General features: G+C 42.4%; 2 protein-coding genes and 1 long non-coding RNA gene across 6 annotated transcripts in view; 2 read left to right on the top strand and 1 right to left on the bottom strand.

Moving 5' to 3' along the window:
• Positions 1 to 1,832: 1,832 nt before the first annotated feature.
• On the top strand, positions 1,833 to 3,355 carry hes2.2 (hes family bHLH transcription factor 2, tandem duplicate 2). Its single transcript, XM_017705781.2, has 3 exons — positions 1,833 to 2,064; positions 2,249 to 2,336; positions 2,999 to 3,355. Exons 1-3 carry the CDS (start codon positions 1,909 to 1,911, stop codon positions 3,289 to 3,291), a joined length of 537 nt encoding a protein of 178 aa, XP_017561270.1. The 5' UTR covers positions 1,833 to 1,908; the 3' UTR covers positions 3,292 to 3,355.
• LOC119262845 lies at positions 2,058 to 19,502 on the bottom strand. The gene is made up of 3 exons (XR_005129962.1): positions 19,358 to 19,502; positions 8,598 to 8,751; positions 2,058 to 3,319 (listed from the first exon to the last, which is right to left on the bottom strand). It is a non-coding gene; the product is annotated as an uncharacterized LOC119262845 (long non-coding RNA).
• Positions 4,811 to 22,904, top strand: part of acot7 (acyl-CoA thioesterase 7) — a 116,772-nt gene continuing 98,678 nt past the window's right edge. Inside the window, exons 1-3 of one of the 4 annotated variants that reach the window (XM_017705779.2) lie at positions 4,811 to 5,023; positions 12,667 to 12,784; positions 17,464 to 17,620. In XM_017705779.2, coding sequence (XP_017561268.1) covers positions 4,971 to 5,023; positions 12,667 to 12,784; positions 17,464 to 17,620 — 328 coding nt within the window. In that variant the 5' untranslated portion in view covers positions 4,811 to 4,970. Of the gene's footprint in view, positions 5,024 to 11,661; positions 11,765 to 12,666; positions 12,785 to 17,463; positions 17,621 to 22,904 lie in introns of those variants that run through there. The other 3 variants (XM_017705778.2, XM_017705777.2, XM_017705780.2) reach the window with 3 other exon arrangements.

Here is a 22,904-nt window from a genome sequence, read left to right as displayed (position 1 = left end):
GTAAACAAACTGGATTTAAATTGCGCCTCACGCCTTTATTGCGCACGCCTGCGCACAGAGGGATGACCGTTTGTAGGGCTGGTACTCAACCAAAAGAACAAAGACAAGCACCCCGAACACACAAGATGTATTTATTTTCCATAAAACAGTGAAAACATTCAAAATTCATGGAACTAAAAACGACCCTTTATGAAAATGCTGCGTGATATTTCGCATTAAAGACTTCCAGGAATCTTCCAGGATGACGGACTCTTTTATTAATGTAGCTCGTGAGTTTGTATATTGAGTGTGTGTTTCTTGTATTTACTATAGTTATTATTTTATCCATATTTAAAGTCTGTATTCTTGCTTATCATAACATTACCCGCGTTTCTGTGTAAAGCAGCAAATTTATTCTTATTTTAATTTCTTTCTCCAAACAACATCTGTTTCCAGGGCTTGTTAATGACACACACGCGTCGCTTTGTCCCAATCCCATATTCCCCCATTCCTGACCATAAACATTCCCAGCCAATGGCGTTGCGCAAAAATCCCCAAACCCAAACGCAAAGCGCCTCTGCTTTTGTCTCCTCGTCTGTAACCCAATGCCACGGATGGGCCACTGACGCCAAATATTTCTTTGAATAAAACTGAAGAACTATACGTGCACAAAAACTTCTGAGAAGACGGGCACGCGGAGGTGGGAGGGGAGAGCAGAGGGGGGTGTTGGGCACGGATGGGGCCATCTGGTGTCCCCATGGCGCGTGCTGGACGCGTGGATCCCACGGGAGACCCAAACTGAAAATATGCGACGGTTTTCCATTTCACCCCATCGGTTTTCCATCGACAAGCACTGCAAATCAACCTCTTCCCTTTGTCATCTCTCAGTCTGAACGACTGGATCACCCGCACCACAGTCTGGCGTCGTGCGTAAAAGCCAAAGCAGCCACATTTCATTATTACGCACGACGCATTCAGATATAGCGCAGTGCCACTGATGCGTGCGCGGATACGAGCGCGTCCTGAGCTCAAAGCTCAACCCAAACGTGGACTCGCCTTGCAACTCCAGCCCCCACCTCCTGTCCGCATACCCCACCGCCGCCCCCCTGCGCGCGCACCACGGGTGCAGGTGAACCCCAACGTCATCGTAGGCATACGTCAAAGGACTAACTGTTGTTGATCGACGTTTGCAAGCAGATGTTAGTCAAATGCAGCGTGGCTTGGGGATCTGTGCTTTTAATTTAAATTATAGATGCGCGTGCATGCAACCCCCCCCCCCCCCCCCAATAAAGTTGGATAACGCCCCATGTTGATCTGTTCAGTCGTTTTTCCCTCCTTTCCCCCCTCCCCCAACAGGACACATTTAAATCTGTATTCGTATTAACTCTGGGTTTAATGCTACGTACATATAAGAATATTTAACCTCCGCACTTAGGCTCGTCAACGCACTGCAAAACGGGAAACGTTGGAGATCTGGACTGTTTAATAAAAACAACAAAAGAAAAGAAAGAAAAGAAAGAGAGAACACAACAAAAGCAGTGCGCTGGTTCATATGGAGAAAACTGTCAAGAACACAACGAAAATGTGAGTTTATTGTCTAACCAAAGCGAAAAAACTGATCGGACAGATATTTTCACACCGTTTATCCCGGGAAAACGTGCGCGTGTTAGTGCGCGTTAACCCTACTGCGCGTTTATGAACAACGGGCTGGTGAAGAATTTCACTTCAAAAGCGAACAGACACATTTCAAAACAGACGCTTGAAATCCTGTGACGTGTACAGACTTCAAACGCTCCGTCTATTGTTCTCGAGCCCCCCCAACTTCAGCGGCCCAGCGCGCTTGGTGGGCGGCGCGAGACGCGCTCGGGGCACATATAAGGTGCGCGCGGCCACTGCACCGCCACAAGCTTCGCCGCCGCGAGCTCGACGATGACTCCTCACGCGCCCAGCACCGTAGCCACGAGGAAACAGGCTCTCGAGCTGAGAAAGACTCTGAAGCCGCTGGTGGAGAAGAGAAGGCGCGCGCGCATCAATGACAGCCTGCTCCAGCTGAAGACCCTCATCCTCCCTCTGGTGGGAAAAGAGGTGAGCTGGAGTTGAATTTCCTGCGCAGTCTGCGGCGGCAGTACTACACGGATACAGGCTGTGCTGCTAACGCTGGCGACAGTTTGCGATGCCTTTCTAAACTATATTCGCAGCCGCTGCGAATTGTGGGTAATGTAGTTCCCAGCCGAGCTAACCGTCGCTTGTGTTTTTTTTGTGGTTTCAGAAATGCCGCTACTCGAAGCTGGAGAAAGCTGACATACTCGAAATGACCGTCAGGTTCCTGACTGACATCCCAGCCACTCCGACAAAAGGTGCTCATCTTCTTCCCGTTATTCCCTTAGCAGGAACCGGGGCGACGCTCCTCACTTCCAAACTTGGCTTCAGGCTTACGCTCCTTAAAACGAGGGTTCTTCAAGGGTTCTTTAGCAAAGGGAATGGTCCCATTACGAACCCACGAGTTCTGTATTAAAGCATTTCATGCTTAAATGGTTCTCTGCGTGGTAAAGTGGTTCTTGAGGTTGAAGGGGACTGTGTCGTGGCTTTATGGTTCCTTATAGAACCTCTTTGAGCACCAGAGTTGGCTCTTCTATTGTTACATGCTTGGCATGATCACAATAGCAGTACCTCTTTTGGTTCTATGCAGAACCACTGCCAAAAAGGCTCAGTATAGAACCCCATACAACACGCTCTCCGCCAGTCTGAAGAACCATTTCAACCAGAATTCGCGGTTCTTGATAGAACCACTCCCTCTACTAAAGAACCAGTGGACCGTGTAAAGAGTGCAGCTGCTGAATACCGCAGGCTGTAATACCCTGAGTACTAAGACTAATAACTGAGTAAAAAGCCTGATCTTAAGCCTCAGCTTTGGCTCTCTCTCTCAGGAGCCTAGTAGTTTCTTCGTAAACATCTTTTAACTAAAAACTAAAAGCTAAAAACTAAACCGGTCTCTTTCTTTCTTTCCTTCTCCTCTCAGGTTCTACAGACAGCTACAGAGAAGGCTATACAGCGTGTCTGCAGCGAGTCTCGGCGCTGCTCCCTCACACCGGCCTGGACCGGGAAGCAGGTCTCCGGGTGAATGAGTTCATGCAGCGGGCGATGCTCTCCGGCAGCCCGGCGTGCCAGCACTGCTGCGGCCGCAGCGCCTCTGTAGCCCCGCAGACCCAGCAGCGCCTCCGCAACCTCCAAGCTGCTAACGCCCCCAGGAGCGAAATCCGGGCGAGCGTCAGTGCGCCGGTCTCTGGCGCCCCCGTGTGGAGACCCTGGTAGTTGCATCAAAACTTGGACTCTTTCCTTTCTGAAACAACAAAAAAAATGTACATAGTCGCTGGTAAACACGTTGTAAATAAGCAGCTGGTGCGTGCTGGCGTGCTCTTACTCTGACTTGGCATCAACCGAGTCAAATTCCCCGAGTATTGTATACTCGCGCTACTTCGCTTAACCAGTCCCAACGGGGCTCGAAACGGTCGTCTTTCTTCTAGATCCTGCGCGTAACCTGTAAATAACGTGGTTCTGTTTATCCTCTTCGACGGGGGGGTTAAATGGGTGGGGGCTGTGGAAAACGCCTATGTAAAACCCCACGGGTTGTTCAATGTAAGACATTTGCACGTGTGGCTTCAGTATTCTGGGTTTGTGCAGATTGTTCGCATGTAAGCACCATGTGTTTCATTTTAGCGTCTCCTTCTGGGGGATGTACTGGTTATATGTTTGTATATGTATGTTATTCAGTACTTTTGAATAAAAGCAATGGGCTACCCAAATACCGTGTCCTGCTTTATTAATATATACGCAAGTGAAGGATTCACCAGAAACGAAATGATTCCGAGACAGAGGAAAACTAACACACAGCCTGGGACGGCCTAGGGAATGAAGGCTCGACCGGCGCTTTTAAGGGGAGCGCCACCGACTTCCCAGTACATCTCCATAATACAGTCGCTGAAATGTAAACAAACAAACAAAAGTCCTGATGTCTAATAGTGCACTGCAGAAAAACCTGCCAACTAAGATTTCTTTACACTGGTGATACGAACCAAAGGTGGTGGTGAGTTTTTAAATACTGATAATAGTAGTAAAATGGTAATAAATCTGATGAACCATTCATTTCTCTGCCATGCCCGTTTTAGGCCAAGATCCTATCCTAAAGGTATCGCAAAATAATGTCTCAGGCAACGTATTCGTACGCATTTCATCCAATTACGTTCTGTGAGGGAGCTTCAGAGACATCAAACGCTCCGGACGTCTGGTTCCCATCACCACCATTGTGAACAATTCTGACTCGGTTAGGTTTCTCCAGGACGGAGCGCATTCTGGATGAGTTGTTTAAATGTTTATGACTTATTTAATGTTTATATATTAACGGCATCATTATGCACATATGGTGTAAAATCGCCGGAATCACCCTTTAATTTGAGTGGGCGCTGTGTCACAGCATTGGCGCTCACGGAAAGCGCAGGAGTAGAGCAGGAATTAGAGCGGTCTCTGCTGCCACCGTGTGGTCACATTGGGTTATGCACGCTTGAACGGCAGGAGAGTTTCATCACGTGTGAAACGCGAAGGCCCATCAAAGGCATCGCAGTCTATAATATTCCGGTTCAAAAGTACCAGAAGAGGTCAGGAAGGAGATTCTTCTCGTCCAAAAACATCCAATAAAATACCCCAACTTTATTTCATACAGCCGTTTATGACGGAAAGGACGAAAACGCCGCAGTGACGGCAGCAAACGCGTTCAGTATTCAGAAGCGTTTCGGTTTCGCGCTTCAAACCGTTTTGAGCGTCGAGCGTTTCCTGAATAATTCACATCAGCGCTCGAGTGTCCGGTTTTCGTGACGCCTCTCTCGGCGGCAGCAGCCCCAGCGAGCAATCGATTCACCCTCAAACCACCATTTGGCTTCAGCCAAGCCAGCCTGTCTCCTTCCTGCTCCGGCACCGGGGGTCGACCAGAGCTGCCCATGATGTCTGCCGCCGATTCTCCGCCAACCTCCCCGTCCATTCAGATCTGCAGGTGAGACAGCCAGCCCTCGGCTTGCCCTCGGCTTGCGCTCGGCTTTCGTTCAGCGTCGAGCGCAAGATCCGCACCGGCGAGAGGCGAGAGAGGCTCTTTCTCAAGGAGCTTAGCGCAGCGCAGCGCAGCGCGGCTAGACAACCTCCGGCGTTTAGCGCAGGGAGCTGAGACGCGCAGTCAGTGTCCCGCCGTGCTGGACGGAGCCCCACGTCTGAACGGAGAACCACCGCCGAGACGGGGAAACTGCGTTTTAGCCGGTTTGCTGATGCGGTTCGACGCCATGTAGCCGCTACCGAGCGTGTCGCATGTCGTCTGCGATGACCTCAACAAATGATGCTGGGGCTGAGGCGTGATGCGGACACAGGGGCAGGCATGCCGGGGCAGGCATGCCGGGGACGGTTCACATGTTCAGGGAGGTTTGCGTGGCTTTAGGTGGGGAGATGAGGATTAGACATCATTTGACATTGAGATGTTGATCATGTGTCTTTGTCTCATTCTAAACTAGAGGAGCACGAAAAAACGTGGACGTCCCCTTAATAAATCTCCACACTAACCCCCGAGCAAACGGCATCAGAAACAGCGGGCGCGGTAACACCGGCGATTCCCTGATGCGCTGATTATTAGGCCACCGCTATTCCGGCAAACCCCGCCTCCCGCTCCGGGATTGGAGAGAAGTATCTCGGCTCCTGCTCTCCGATTGGCTAGTTAGCCGTGACTATGGGCCACCAGCCAATCCCGGCGCAGGAGGGTGGATGTGCTATCCAATCGCAGCGAGGTCTGAGTGTGCCGGAAAACGGGTGGAGAAAGAACAACGGCTGCCTAAAGCAGCGTCCAAAACCACGCACTGCCACAGCGGGGCACGGCCTTCTCCTGGAAGTCTGCTATGTCGTACGCACTCGTTAGTGTGGTAGTTTGCGGTTTTGGACGCGCCGACGGCGCCCGAGTCTGTCGCCCTCTGGTGGCGGACGGTTTACATTCCTCAGCGTTCCGCGTAAGCGCTGCCCACGTCATCAAGCAGCGCGCGTGAGGTCTTACGTGTTTTTGGAAACACTGCGTGTTCCTGCGGCGAGAGTAATGGCCCGTGTGGTGATAGCCACCTCTAGGTACGTAGAACCCGTGTGCCTGGGTTTCTGCGAGCGCTGCTGAATCTAACTGGCCTTGCAGTTAGTTTGTGTTAATCACTAACTCCGGGGGGACTGGACAAGCTGATTAAACTAAGCCCTTACCGCTCCTGACCCCTGTAGGCTGACTGAGCAGCTGCACTCACTGACAGGGTGACTTTTTCAGGGTGACCTTTAAGCTCTGCGGACGCAGGCATGTCACCATTCTCGCTCCTGTGTTTCAGCAGGGCTCAGTATTTGGACGGGTTAATCATTAAACAGAGTGCAAACCTGGTAGTTGGCAAGACAGACGCTCACCACCTCACTGACCAAAGGAAGCACTGTGTCTGAATGGTCCTGCATTTATTACAGAAACGTTTCTGTGAGTGTCCTTCTAGAGGGACCCTCTTGTGAATAATAAAAGATGAGGCTTGTATTTTTATCTCTGCAGGTGCACATTTTTGAGAGAAAGCTTAATGTCCAGTAATCATTTGATTAGTGTAGTACACTCACTGCATCATGACAGATGCAGTCATTCGTAGATTTTGTTTATTTTGCTAAAAGTAGACTCTTATGTTTATGTACGAGTGGCAGTGGATGATAGCTTACACGTTTGGGGATAAAAAATGTTTTGTAGTGATTTCGGTGGATTCCAGTGTCCACTATACTGGACATTGGAATTAGGCACATAAAAAATGCAAGATTTTGAAAAACGAACATTTCTAGTATCTTCAGGATGACGGACCCAGACAAGAAACTAAGCATTTCCTGAATTTAATTCTGAATTATTCTATATGGATATATAGTATGTGTAATAATACATACGAGTCTATCTACTTTACCTTTGGTAAATTCTAGATTTAGTCATGTAAACCAGTGCGTATGCTTTGTGTTTCAAAGCTCTTTGTTTATTATTACAACATGAAAATGAGCCATTCATGCAGATGTCCAGGCAGTTCCAAGAGTTCAGGAACGTTTTCATGCCACTGTACAGCGAGCACAGGAAACATCGAGTGCTTGCATTGTGTCTTGATAAGTTAGGGGTAATAAATATGTTTGTATTTCATCTTACATTTCATGTGCTTAATTCCAACTGTCCATCATATCAGACCCTGAATATTACATGTTTCCCAGTAAACAAAAAAATCTATTGTGTTATTTAGCATGTGGCAAAGAACAAGATTTGTTTTTAAAGTGTCCAGTCTCAGGGCTGAGGAGGTCACATCTATACTGTAATAGGATTAACAAGACCAGTGCAGTTCTTGCATCATGTGAGGCAGCATGCTCTTACGACACTCCTCACATTACGCTGTAAGGTACAGGAGTTTAGAATAGCAAATTAGGGACCCTATCGCTTTGTGTTATTCAGTATCAGTTCTACCGGTTTCTCCATAACTTGCTCATCGAGATGTAAACGAGGCCATTGAGAATGGTTTAATATGAAATAGTACATTGTGGATAAATGTGCCAACTCTGATTTCTTTACCGTGTTGCTAACAGGAACCAGGGGCCGCAGTCTTTGCAGTGCAGTTATAGCCCAGAGTTGACTTCACACCGAGCCACTCTCACATGCTATAATTAAAGATTAAAATTGACTTGACTTCCAGCGCAAGTCCATGCAACAATGTTTAAAAAAGGCTTGAGCAGAAGAGAGAAAGGTACCCACTGCCTACATCAGGATGTGCTGTCTTGTTTCTGTCCAAATCAACCAATATGCCTACGCAAGTTTTATATGTAATGTAGATTGTGGTAAAATAGTGGTTAATTTGAAAACTTATGTTTTCTTCGGGTGCTATTTTGCCTCACAACTTCATGCATGTACCCCCCCGCCATGAACGTTTTTTTTATTTTATTCAATTTTAATGTTTTAAGCATAAAGCTTTATCTGAAAACTATCATGAAACAATGCCCCAAGCTTTAATCAGTGTATTTATAACAATTTCATGTAATAACTTTCTATGAGGGAACTTTTCGTGGTATTAAACACCTTGGACGTCTGTGTCAACTGATTTTTGAATCATTCAAGTATTCAGTGCCTGTTTTTTGCTGTTGTACTTTTGGCATAGTTTGAATGAACAGTAGTCAGTTGGGGTCACGGCAAAATGTTAAGTAAAAATGAAATGAAAACACGGCTGGTCCACAGAGTTGTTGAGATTATTTAATACGGCCCTTTTAGTGGTTGAGTTTGACACCTCTGGTTTAAGGATCTTGGTCAGTTGATAGCTAAATGACTGAGTAATGCAGCGCGGCACAGTATGGTTAAAATGTTTCATCTCACATATTAAGAGAGTAAGAAGGTGAAGACCTCAAGGGAGACACAAGAAATCTGAGGAGATCAGTTAGGAACATGGATGAAAGGCTGTAGCTTATTTTTGCATAATAAAGACTAAATCAGCAACATAACCTGGTCGAAACGCATAACGGTATATCAGAGATCATTGTATAGGAGAGGGAGTGTTTAAACTGGTACTCACTTGGCCACTGAGCGCAGCCTCTAGCAGCAATGTCCAGCAGCACTGCTGTGTCTGATCCACTCGTAGCAGCACAACACACAACCACCACATCAGTGTTACTGCAGTGCTGAGAATGATCCAGCTGCTCTGTGAGGGTCCATGGGGGTCCTGACCACTAAAGAACAGGGTAAAAGGGGGCTAATAAAGTATCAGAGAAACAGATGGACTACAGTCTGTAACTGTAGAACTACAAAGTGCAGCTATACAGTAAGTGGAACTGATAAAACGGACAGTGAGCGTAGAAACAAGTAGGTGCTCATAATGTTATACCTGATCGGTGTATATATATATATATTAATAGCACTGATTGCAATAGCAAAAATAAGTCCAAAGTACATGAGACAGAGAGAGAGAGAGAGAGAGAGAACAGACACACCATATTTGTTTGGGCGAACACACAGCTTCTGCACTCACAGCTGTTGCACGGATACCGAATTTACCTGGTAGTGTGGATCAGGCTGATTACTGACGTCAAGAACATATATGGAGCGTTTTAACTTCTAGCGTTGGTCACTGGGCTTAGGTTTAATTCAGACCTCTGCTGCAGCATGCTGAATGGCAGGATATTTCTGAAAGAAGTCAGATGCTTCCTTCACCACAGTATTCCGCTTAGGTAGGATTAAATCTTGTGATTGCATGGGGTGCTTAAGAGAAATCAAAAGCTTAAATTGCAAGGACAACTCCCTGCAAATGATATGAATGTTGTATGTTGAAGTAATTATGTGCTGGCTTCTGGTTTTGTGTTGAGATTGCACTGACTGAGCTGTTAATATGAGAAAAAATGGATACGATAATAGGTTTTAGGAGAAGAGTGTCAACGTTGTTGCTTGTTCACATCCCTCTTCATTTGAGATACACTACCTATGGTCTTGCTTATAAGAATCTAGACACTCATTTATGTGTGATAAATAGAAAGAGACTGCGTTTCCTATCAGTGATCAACTCCATACGTCAGACAATCGCCATCTGGCACGAGTTAACTCGCTCTACTAGTTGGAAACACCCATCTATTTTATAAATGCTTACTCATTCTAGAACAGTGGTTATCAAATAAGTCTAAAGCACATTTTTGCTCCCAACACTGAATGTTTGAGCAAAAACAGCAAAAAAAGTGGTGTAAGAACTGTTGTGGAGAACTTTGTGAATCTTTTTGTACCTCAAGGAAAAAAAAATGCCAAAAACAGGACATTGAGTTTTAAGCTAGGCTGTGGTAGAGGTGGGCTGAAATTATAGGCCGCTACATCATCGAAGGCTGTTACAATTGGAAGGAACCAGTCAAGAAACCTTGAGAAATTCTGACCCAAAGAAGGTGTCAGAAGAGAAATGCTGGTGGATGAAACTGCAAAATATGAAGTCAAATTTATGAAAGTGCACTTTTTGTGCTGGTGTATCTGTTTTAAAGATAGAATACAGGGTGTGAAATCCACCTGTTTTTCCATTGATTTGAAATATAAAAGAACAAATGTTTTAGCTGCTGCTTTACATCATTCTCCTGCCAGCTTACTACTATTCACAAGGACACATTGCTAATCGTATTAACCACAATTCATTATTTAATTGTCTTTTTTTCTCCTCTAAAGCATCTACTTTGACTATTAGCTATTTTGCTTGCTAGTCATTTACATTTACGGCATTTTGCTGACACTCTTATCCAGAGCGACTTACAATTTGAACATTTTACACAGGTAGGCCAAGGTGGTGTTGAGAGTCTTGCTCAAGGTCCCTTATTGGTATAGTGTAGGGTGTTTGCCCAGGTGGGGGATTGAACCCCAGTCTACAGCGTAGAAGGCAGAGGTGTTAACCACTACACTGTCTAACCAGTCATCCTGGTTGATTTGAATAATATTCTGCATTGCACGCGCTCAAAAAGTCCCCCTTTACATAAATTCATGTGCAGAATCATGAAAAGCTTCATGTCTTCTCTGTCAAGTATGAAAATACTAGCAAAACTCATTCCTTTAATCGATAGTGGAGGCTAGCACAAGTGCTAATAGTGTTAGCTGTAGCCTCCTAACTAGCTTATGTCACCTTTTATAAAGTAAGGAATCGACACATCAGTATACCGCTCTAGTTTTAGGTTAAATTCTGTTCTTAATGGTCTTGGTGCTTAGTGATTTTATCTTCACTTGGAAGAGTAAGGAATTAACTAACATGCTATTGGCCGCAAGTAGGGAATACCCTTGAGTCCTTTAGGTACCAATCTTAGGAAGGTTACTGAAACCATAAACCGGGAACCTTTGGTACTGCAATTGGCCAATTGAAACACACAGTTCCAGTTTTGTGCTACGAAAAGATCTGGTGTGGCAGTAAAACACCTTTAGACACAGGTTTCCTCAGGGGTAAAAGCCAGAAAAACAAATCAGCATTCGAAGAAGACCACGGCCACTGAAAACAAGGCTTACTTGCATAATTTTTTTCTTTTAACAAACCAGAGCCAAGTTTCCCAAAAGCAACTTGGTATTAAGTTCATCTCAATTGAAAGAGTGTTAAGTGTGATGCTCACAATAGGAGTTGTCTCTGTGCTGAGACACTTCTGGAAACCCAGGCCTGTTTTGTTGAACAAGGAACAGTTTGTTCATTTGTTAACTTTAACCTCTGTGATGGTTAACGTGACATTGTGGAGACTGTGTTGGCCCTGCTGGGCTGAGCTGGTACTGATGTCATAGATTGCTAGTAAAACTCTTTCCCTTGCACTGTCTGTCATTGTCACAGCGGCAGTGAAACCATGCTACTGCTTTCAGTTGACTTCACCAGCACATTTACAGCATGTGGTTAGGAAAGTCAACAGTGCATCCACGCCTCTTATCATAAGCGTCCTAAAATCACACCGTCCGTTTCCTCTTACTCAAGAGGTTGCCTCAGCAACCCCTGCTGCCGGGCCGCTCTCATTGGCTGAGGAGCATGTGGCCAGAATCAGGGTGAATCAGTCAGAGTGAGAGCCATGTTAGTGGTGGAGGGAATGATGATGTCATGGCTGACGTTGTGTAGTAATGGGAGGGATGAATGTATGAGTCTTCTCCAGCTCAGAACACTTCAGGCAGCCTCCTCCTAGACTCGTTGTCTTCTGCCCAGGCCATTAGACTGATTTGACTGCTACCACACATGGCTCCTGTTCTTCAGCTTTGCAGGTACTGTATATGTACATCACACATCACCCAGACAGATGTGGTACTGCTCTCAGTCTTTCTCCTCTTAGCACTTAGTTTCTTTCTTTTTTTCACAGTTTATACACAATCGTTGCACCATGTGCCTGTGTCATTCTGTTAAATGTTCTTTCTCTTACTTAAATTACAACTCTTAGAAGCCTAGATAAGCAGATTTGTTACAAGTATCTCAGGTTTTTTTTTTCCAACCTCCAGACATGGCTCAGGTTCCTTAAGGTGAAGTATGCAGAGTATGTTAACTTCTACCAGAACTGCTACCAGACCAGTTTTGTGTCACCAGCTCTATCAAAGCAGATGCATTTATGTAACACACAGTCTTCATAACAGTATTTAGGTGAAAGGTAATCTACTTTATCTAGAAGAACCATACTGGTGGCTTAGTGATGAGAGAGCTGAACCGGCAAACTGGAAGAACATGTTATTCCTGGATTGTATCTTGAGCAAGACAGATCCCACCTGCTCTGCTTTGTGATGCTGTGCTGTTCCCAGACTGGACATGGTTGTGTCTGATTTCCATTGTAGGATGGATCATAAATGTACAACTTCACTTTCTAAGCTGAAGTAAATGCTGTTTCTAATACTGTATGGAACAAAGAAATAAGAAGGAAAAACAAAATACACAGCACAGAGTTTATAAAGGTGACACCATCATACCCATATTTGTGTAATAACTCCAGAAGCATGTTGTTGATGTATTCCCACACACCATTGCAGCATCTTCTGTATCCTTGACACCCAGGAATGCGATGATGTCGACTAACTCATCCCTGAGAAACTTGAATTGTGGAATACAGGGTTTCTTGACTTGTGACTGATGTCCATTTTGTAAGGTCCAGATAATTAAGCATTGATTCTTCTGTTTTCAGGATCATGTGTCCTGATGACGCCAACATTGTGGGTAATGTACATGGTGGCACAATCCTGAAAATGATTGAGGAAGCTGGGTGCATCATTGGAACGCGCCATTGCAATACTCAAAACGGGGTGAGTTACTGTCCTGTGGACACTGCAGCTCCCACACCTTAATTCACAAGATGAAGCCTAGGATCCAGTGGTTGTCCCTTGTGCAATGTATATTGTATAGTAATGCAGAGGATTTTGAGCTTTTGGATGGATTTGACTTCTATAATTTGTGCAATTGATTCTACATAGTTATGATATTCTGTTGTTCGCTCATAGGTTTTGTGGTCAGGTGGCAACTTGTTTAAAAAAAACCCTGCATATTCAAAAGCAAGAACTGACCTGAATGGGAACCAATGAAACCATCGTAATAACCACAGTTAATGTTTGAACTGTCTTTTTGGTCATTTTAGGCTCCTCTTTTTGACTATTATCTACCTCGCTCGCTAGTTAGCTTATCTTCTTGGTGGATTTGAAATAACATACTCAAAAACATCTACAGTTACATAGAATGATATGCAAAATCACATAAAGCTTCAGTTTTTCTGTCAAGTGTGAAAAAAAACTAGCAAAACCCATTCGGTGCATCGATGGTGGAGGCTAGCATAAGTGCTAATAGCGTTAGCTTCCTAACTAGCTTATGTAAACTCAGTTAACTTTAAGCATAGTGATTTTAAAAATGAGGGTATCAACAAATTAATGTACCATTCTAGTTTATGCTCTGGTGCACTTATTGGTCATGTAGTTTTTGGTGACTTTATGTTTATGTGGAAGAGCAAAAAAATTGCTAACTAGCAATTGGCTTCAACTGCAAAAAGGCCCTTGAGTACCAGTAAGTTCTGTTGGTGCCAGTCTTAGGCTGGTATCGACACCAGTTTCATCAATTCAGCACCTACAAAATACTGCAATGTACGTCATTTTCTGGGTGCTTCAGATTGCATTGAGTTTGAAATACATGAATAATAGTGAAACTTTTGAAGTCTTTCGGTCTGATTAATTAAGGGAGTACCAGCGCTCAGGAAGCAAGGAATCGGTAACTAAATATTAAATATCATCTGGTATTATAACATATTTAGAAAAAATCCATGACGATATTGAATTTGATATATTTTAGAACTTATATGTATAATATTTTTGTCATAGTCCTGTTCAGCCCTAGTTTAGGCTCAGTTCTTCGCTCAGATTAATGACAAGGACCACCTGGATGTGCTCTGCACCTGCTTTATATCTTCACGGCCTAATTGCATCACTCCCTTCTTGTCTTACACCCAGTGCATCATTTGTGTGGCTTATATGAGACGAAGTTTGTGGTACAGAGCAAATTAACTCAGTAATATGCTACAACACTGCTCAAAAAGACGGAAATGGAAAATGTAACTATTAGATCGGTGGTGCTGTAGCAATCTCTACAGTGAGATTATGTGTGTGTTTATGTTTTGTACTAGCTAGCAAATACAGAAGGAACATGACTATACATGTGTTTACATGCACTTAATAATCTACAAAACTCTAATCTAAGAAAAAGTAGCATGCTCTTGGGTAATGGGATAATGGGAAAATGCTGGGTCTACAAGAGTTGGCCAGTAACTGGATTGATACTTTGCCACCCATCAATAAACTCACAGAAAAGGATGTGACGTAAACATCATGTAAAGCTCAAACATCATGGTGCGGTGTTTTTTTTGTGGACTTTGCTGACTTTAGCAGAAAATATGAATATACATTATCTAGAAGAACACTGGGTAACACTTTACTGTAGGGTGCTGTTATCATAAGGCTACATGACACCTACATAAGGTTGTCATTACATCTGACATAACCCTACATAACTGTTTATAAAGGCTTGTTCCAATAAACGTCACTCCGGTATAAAGGTTACATTTGCCAATTTTGATCAAAGTCAACTAAAGTAGCCTTTATGACGGATGATGCCTGTTGTAATAAGCATTTAGAAATTGTTATGTAGGGTTATGTCAGCTTTAATGACACCTTATATAGGTGTCATGTAGCCTTATGAACAGCACCCTACAGTAAAGTGTTACTGAACATTGTTCCAAAAGTGTTTTGTTGCTGGACTTGCGGGTGCTGTGTTAAAGGCTGCTTGGTATTTAAAGGACAGCAGTCTGTTTTTGCACATGCACAGACCGAGAAATCAGAGTAAGAGTATACATGCGCTGAAAAACCCTATTACTGAACTGAATTTCTAGGCCTTAAACCAATTGAAGAAATGGGCGTGTGCTGTTTACATGACCACTTAATCAGCTAACTGATCAGATTATTAAGTGCGCGTAAAAGCTCTCTGTCAGAAAACAAGGTACTGTACAGACACATTTTTGTTTATCAGTGTACAAGCAATGTAAATTTACCCTCAAAAGTACAGCAGTGATCTTATGATAGTCTATATGAGTGACTGCAAGTTAAATAATATAATCATAACCGACTATAGTACAATTGTGTTCCTTAAATAAAGGTACTGAAGATGCATCCTTTAGGGTACCACGGAATCCTTTGAAACCTGTGAATGCTAGTTTTGGTGCCGAATGCCTCTTTAATACAGTCAAGCACCGGTTAGCCTAGCACAGTGCTAATGTTGCTAGCCAAGGCTTGAAATGAGAAGTCAAAGCTGTACTTTCTCCTGCTGGCTTGCAAACCTAGCCCACAGTCTGTAATTGCCCAAAACCCTGACAAGATCCTGTAGAGTGTCTTTTGGTTGGGAAATTCATAGTTGATGAAGACAAATTAGTCCACTCAGGGAGACTGCCAGTCTCTTGGTGAGGAAAGTCATGTTAGTTAGCTTGCTACTGCTTTTTCTCAAACCTTTCTTAATTAGCTCCTAACTGCTGATCGGCACAATGATCCAAAGGAAACCCCTTGAGAACTTGAGTACGGAACAAATGAACCATCTCTGCTCACTTCTAGGACTTCCCAATATGACTACATGTTTATACAGCAAGCTTGCGTTTCTCAAGAGAAGTGGGGCACCCTGCAGGATCTTCTCCCTGCGTTTGATCAGCTAAAGAGTGTGGATTTAGCGTACATAAAAGGAGATGTAGGTTACAAGTAAGGTTTCGTTCTTTTTGCTTAGAGAGCATAGTCTAAGACTCTCCTGCTTAACTGGATGTTGAGGAAGTGAGCCACTGCTGGTGTGGCTGAATGATATTGCTGTGGGGAAATTCCAGTTTTCATTTGCATGGCAGTTTAACACCGCTGTGGTGTTGGTGGTACTCAGTCGTTTTATTTACAGTAGAAAGGTTATTAATCACTGCGTTTTGTGTTTGTGGCTTTGGAGGCTGAGCTGTGTTTAGTAGGGAAGTAACAATATAACGTATCTTGACACTAAAGCAGAGCCCTTGTTTGTTGATGTGCTTTTATGTTGAATTCTGAAAAATTAAAAATAAAAAACATTAAGAAGCTTGTTATTTTTCCTGTGTCAAAAAATGTATTGAATCAACATACCAGTGTACTGTTTTGAATTCTGAATTTCGTGAATCGTTACACCTGTATCGTTGTTTTCTGACTAGCGTGTTAGCTTGTGGCTAGTGTATTAGCTCGTGGCTAATGTGGCTTCTAGCTAGAGCATTAGATAGATATATAAAATGTATACATACATAGATACATACATAGATACATGTAAAAAATATGAAGCACAGCTTGTTCCAGTTGTACCTTTCGAATTTTGAATGCGCTAATAAACGCATTGTTTTGTGCCCAGCATGTTAGCATGTGTCTAGCATATTAGCTTATGGCTAATATATTAACTTTTAGCTTAGGAGCAATAGATCAGACAAATACAGCTTCTGTAATGGTGAATGCTGTAATACATTGACTGAAAAAAAGTAAGACACATTTCAGCTTCTTATTTCTGCTGTTTCCACAAAAATGGTTTAAATTGCATTTTGTGAATTGTTGTTTTGTGTCTAGCATGTAAGCTTGTATCTAGCATGTTAGCTTGTGGCTAACATATTAGCTTCATCATAGTGCACAAGAAAGCACAGCTTTTGTTAATAAATTGCACTTTTATAATGTTGAATGCTCTAATAAACTGAAAATGGAAAGTCCTTGTTTTTACTTTATTGAAAAATGTACTGAATCAAGACACAACTGTATGGTATTGAGAGGTGAAGCGTTACATCTGTGGTGTTTCAGCGTTCACCAACAGCGTTCAGAACGGCTCAAGTCAGAGTTCATTCTAAAAAAAGGATTCACTGCACAGCCCTAAATGAGAAAAACTGGAAACATCTTTGTCAAATAGTGACTTGGCTTTAGTTGTTTGTGATACAAAATTGAAATTATGCGAAAAACGAAATGGCAAACAAAGATCCAGAAAGGTTGTTACATCAAAATATTTGCTCATTTAAGAAGCCTCAAAAATGCAGTGCTAGCTCTGGCCACTAGAGAACAGCACACAGCCATAAATTGTACAAAACTGGCCATTTAAAACATGCATTCATACTGTTTAGCTCTTTAATTGCAGATCCTTGTTTTTGCTAGTGTAGAACCTTTCTAGGTGTCTCTATAAAGCTCTGATTTTAAACTGATGAAATGGTAACACTGACATATCCGTAGAGGCCACGTATGGATTTGTTTCTTGTTGATTTATAATGAACAGTGCCAGATCAAGTAATCTACCTACAGAGTACTTGATGACATTTTTTTTTCTTTTGAAGCTCTAATTGATTTGTTGACTTGTAAACGAAGAGGAAGCACATTGATTTAAACACCTGAAGGAGGAGTTAAAGGCTTCTTTTTGTTTGTCCGTGCAGGATCGCTGTGTGGCTGCCCTGGCTCGAGTGGAACGCACTGATTTCCTGCACCCTATGTTCATCGGTGAGGTGGCCCATGTGAGCGCTGAGATCACCTACACTTCCAAGCACTCCGTGGAGGTGCAGGTCAATGTCCTGTCTGAAAACATTCTCACAGGTTAGTGCCTATGAAAATATTCTGCCTCCTCTCATTGCGCTGATTATATATGTACTGTGTGTTCTATTAGATCAGAACAGTAATATTAATAATTAACATCAAAACAATATTAATGTTATCATGATACATGACATCCTAGTATATATATATATATATATATATATATATATATGTTCTATACACTTTTTGTCTGGTTTCCAGACTAATTAGGTCTAAGCCTAGAGCGAAAAAAAAAGATTTTAGTGGTATTACAAGTCTAGTTAGTCCAAGCCTAGATGTAAATCCGTGCATGACTGTATATGTACAGTATTTTGGATGTATATTTTGATGAAATATTGCATGTATTTATATTAGGCCTGATTAATTGTTAATGGTGAGATAAAAATGTTAGAAGTGATGCATGTTTTCCAAAATAGAGAATGCTTACTACAAGGTTTTCTTTGCCAGACTTGTCAAAAGCATCATCTGGTGCATCTAAAAACAGAACTAAGTGATGCCTACGTTAAAAAAAGCACACAAGTTTTAGTCATTCCCACCCACTAACTAGGTTTCTTCCATCACACAGTGATGCCAAGCTGCTTTCACTGAAACCAGCCGCTGTATCTTTTCAAACTCCTGCTTGCACAACGTCTTTGGGCACCATAACAGGCTTGGAGGAGAATGCTAACTGCCAATTTCATCACATCAGCTAACAGATGCCCATTTTGGCTAGAATTATACAGAGTAATGATGGAAGAAGGAGGGCCATCCTCCTAGCCAGCTCTCTTAGACTACCTGCCATTGATGGCCGTGGCATTACCAGAGATGGAACTCTAAACTTGTGATTGTACTACTTGGTAGTTTTATGCGTCACACTTTATACGACTCTTTCTCTGGGTAGATCACACAAATGAAGTGCCTCAGTGTGATGCAGATGAAGTGTGTTGAGATGTAGAGAAGATTTTTGACCGTACCTGCCTTGCCATGTTTTAAATTAATTTCAAGAAACAATGTGATAAAAGCAGGAGTACTAGCCAGCTTTTGAATAGTGAAGGCTATGAAGGTATTCAAGAGAAGAACATTTGATAAAACTTCAATGTACTTTTGCGTAAACACACTGTTTTTTCTCTACGTATGGCTTTAAAAGTGTGTTTGCTTTGATACAAGTATAGTTAGGTCTGACCTGATCTGAACTGTACAACATCATTGGTACAGCAAATCTGCAGCTAGTTTTGGCTGATTGGCAGTCTTGTACTGTACTCTATAATCATCTGTGGAGTGGATGAATCACAGGATTTGAAAAAAATCCCACTAAGCAGTTGGTCGTTGTTGGTGTCAATTCCAAATTTACTGATTTACTTCTTCTGGAATCATATGTGCAAAATGGCATCTGTGAAAAGCTATTGGTTGGACAATTATAAAGAACCTTTTAAAAGTACAAAGTGTAATACTTCATATAAAACGCCTTGCCTTTTCACCCCTTTCTCAACTCAGTTTCAGCAAAATCAGAGCAGAATGAAAGGTATATTTGGCCTGATTCAGTAGACCAAAGCTTGGAATCTAGTATTCAACAGTCCACACGTTTTATGAACTCAGAAAGGCAGATTCAGGCCATCTCAAGATGGTGCCAAAGCATTACGAACAAACTTGCAAGCAATTGTGCTCATATTCTAATCTCTGCGTCTGAATCTGTCGTGATTATAAATATAGACCCATTCAACAGCAGGGCTAGCTCTCTTAGAAATGACAAATTCTTACCTTGAGAGATACTTCTTTGAAGGGGATAATGAATCGGTGGCAGTTAAAGAGAAGGAAGGGGAAGGCAGCAAACATATCAGGACAAAACAAAAGAGGTATCCCCAAGGTGCACAGTGTTACCACAGCAACAGAGTTGTCAAGGAAGCAGGGCTGAGCTGCGGAGTCGATTTGAACATTAGAAGGAATGGGCAGTGACAAAGACACATCATGGCGATTCCTTCCAGGTTAAGATGAATGATGTCATCGGGAATATGAAAGGACTCCGTGCAAGAAAAGATAACAGCAAAGCTGGAGTCACTTCATCAGCTGTATAATGCATTCATTTATTATGAGCAGCGTTGACATTATGACAGTTTTGCATTCCTTTAATGGCAGCTCATAGACCTCTGTAAACCCAGAGTACACAGACAAAACTAAAATGGTCTTTTTTTTCTTCCTGGTTATAATAAGATACTGGCATGGTCAGTGATGGAGACCTTCGACAGACATTAAGCCGCAAAGGAAGAAGTGTCCTCAGGATCTTTCTTTTAAGCCTCAGAGCCAGACTGTGATTTATGGTTTTTCCACTGCCTAAACAAAGTCCAGGCCTTAGATGGAAAGTCGTAGTTTGACTGAAAACTACTCCACATCGTACTAATCATCCTGCTGAAGTCATCCAGCAGCAGCCTTGAGGATAAGGAGTAGACTTTAGAAATAGGCATTAGATAGTAAAGATGAAATATGGTGTTTTAGAAATAACGAGTGCAAGTTAAACATGCCACACTGTTGATGTTCTCGTCTGTAGCATGTAGTCCTTTACTATGAAAATAATGTTGACACGTTTCTGCATAGGTTAGAACAGGCACAGAGGTTGCTTGGCACAGTGCTAACTTCTTGGTCAGTCTGGGGAATTCTCACAGAGCTGTAACGAGTGACTGCCCTCTTGACCACTTTTTTTTTTTTCAAGGGCTCTGAAAGTTACAACCTCCTCAAGTGGGGATAACTTTTCTTCTAACAGTATTCAAATGTTTAACAGCGAGATACATAAATATACTCATTTTATTTACTAGAAATGGAACTTCTGTGCATCATCTTGTTCACACAGTCATCTAATCAGCCAATCTTGCAAGTGGAACCTGCAGCTCCAGGTAATCTTCACTTCAATCATCATAAAAGGAAAAAATGTGATGTGGCATGATTGGTGGTGCCAGATGGGCAGAGGTTCTGCGGAGGAAAACATCTTCCAAAGAAAAAATAATAATCCGACTGGTTTAAGCTGACAGAAAGGCTATGGTAACTCGGATAACCACTCTGTACACTTGTGGTAAGCAGAAAAGCATTTCAGAATCTTGAGGTGGATGGGCTACAACAACAGAGGAGCACATCAGGTTCCGCTTCTGTCAGTCAAGAACAGAAAGCCAAGGCTGCAGTTAGGCCAGGCTCACCAAAACTGGACACTTGAAGACGGGAAAAATGTAGCCTGGTTTGATTTCTGCTGAGGCACACTGATGGTAGGGTCGCCAACAGCATGAATCCATGGATCCAACCTGCCTTATGTTTTTGAGAGCTACTACACTAAACGATCAACCACCCATAGAAGTCAATTTAAACCTTGGGACATGAAGAAGTTCCAAAGTTTGGGATCTTAAAGTACAGGATGGGACATATAGATGAAGAAGCTCAGCCACACATTGAGGAGCCAGGCCATGCAGAGCTTTATATGTAATAAGGAGAACTTTGTACTGATCACGGAATGAATAGGTAATCAGTGAATACTATGCAGTAGTAGTCCAGTCGTCCAGTACATACCTACTTTCACTCGAGCTGCTTACTTTGTCCAGCACTGTTTGATACAATCCAATGGTATAAATAAATGTAGAAGTGTTCCTAATATTGAATTGATTTTAAAAAATCATTTAATGTGTATATGTGTATTTTGGTTCCAACCAAATGATTATTTCTGTTTTGTTGCTTAATTCCTTAAAAATTCTTTAAAACATTCTTTTAATGCCACCATTATCTGTTTGTTAGCCAAGATGGTCAGATTCTGTTTGCTGATGTATGCCTGGGATATACTCTGAGATATGACGTGTGTGAACATTGTTCCGACCCCGCTCACCCCTGCATAGAAAAGAACAGAAGAGCCTTTTGACTCACAACACAGTTATAATAGAAACTAAAGGGCAGTTGCGTCAGCCTATTATAAGCACTTGTGGCCAGTTGCGTCAATCTAAGTATTATTTCAGCCTCTGTTCTTTTGCTAAGTACAAAAAAAATTCCTTGAAATGATTATCATTGGCAGTTGACTGTACAGTACAATTCAGCATGTAGAGGTTATGCGTGAAATGCTGTAGAATTAATTTAATCTCTCTTGGCTTTTATCTTAGATTATGCCTTTGGTCATTAAACAATACACCAGTCTTTGTTCTGAGAAATCCTGACCACATCACTTTTGCCTTAAACATCATAATAAATAAAATTAAAAGACCTTTTAGACAAAGATAAAAAAAAATGAAATACACTTTTAAGGCTTAGATTCATTAGAACTCCCATTAATATAGCTTTACGTTAAAGGTGTTGCATTGAGGATTTCAGTCATGATACTTTTTCACTATAAATGCTATGATTATATATGTAATTCATACTGGACGTTAATTGTCACTCCAGGGATCAGCCCCGTTCTTAAATTGTCGTTGGTCTTTCTAGCGCTGCATTACTGGGTGGTCCCGCCTTGTGTCAGCATTGCCCCTTTAAAGGCTCCTGCTGTGCCAGAGGGGAGCGCGAGGAACGGGAGCAGACTTTATGTGCCGCTGTCATGTTAGTTTAGCGTCACACTTCTCACATGCAGGCCACAGTTGCAGAGCAGCACCTGCACACTGCTCCAAATGCTCTCCTACATATTAGGAGCTAATGCTAGCATGAGCTGCTGGCATCGCCTTGAATTTCATGTGTGTGCTTTTAGTGCTGAAAGTTACAGCCGGCTACATGCATGTGCGAACATACGCACACATGAGCGCACAAATAAAAAAATCACACATTGTTTTTGTAGGTTAGCCTGTGATGCTAAGCGTGTCCTCCATGCGCACACATGCTGTGCTCTTCTCAAAATATGTCCTGTGCCCTGTGATCAGCTCTAATTGCTCTGTTAATCAATTCTCAGGAGCTTGAGATGCCTACTGAACAAATAAAGCCTACCAAACCACTAGGCATTCTTATTTTATATGTGAGCTGTAACAGCATCACAATACCATGCAATTACAGCAAAAATGATTTGTCTCATGCTGTACCCACTTTGTCCTTCCCCTTATTTCCCTGCCTTATTAAAAATTAGATACTTGATACGCAGGATTATTATTATTATTAATAATAATAATAATAACACAATTTTGACTTATGATGTCAAAATAATGAATTATTATCTCCAAACGATGAGATATGATAAAACGATTCATTGTTTTCTCTAAATATTGACTTACGCTATTGCAGCTTAGCTCTAATCTCTAGATACATCAACTAATGAGAAAAGTCATTATTTCAAGATACTAAGTCAAAAGTTTTAAGTAAAAAG

This window comes from Pygocentrus nattereri, chromosome 29 (assembly GCF_015220715.1).
Source record: "Pygocentrus nattereri isolate fPygNat1 chromosome 29, fPygNat1.pri, whole genome shotgun sequence".
Classification (NCBI taxonomy): domain Eukaryota; kingdom Metazoa; phylum Chordata; class Actinopteri; order Characiformes; family Serrasalmidae; genus Pygocentrus; species Pygocentrus nattereri.
The sequence above is the reverse complement of the archived record's forward strand: the minus strand, read 5'-3'. Positions and strand labels throughout refer to the sequence as shown.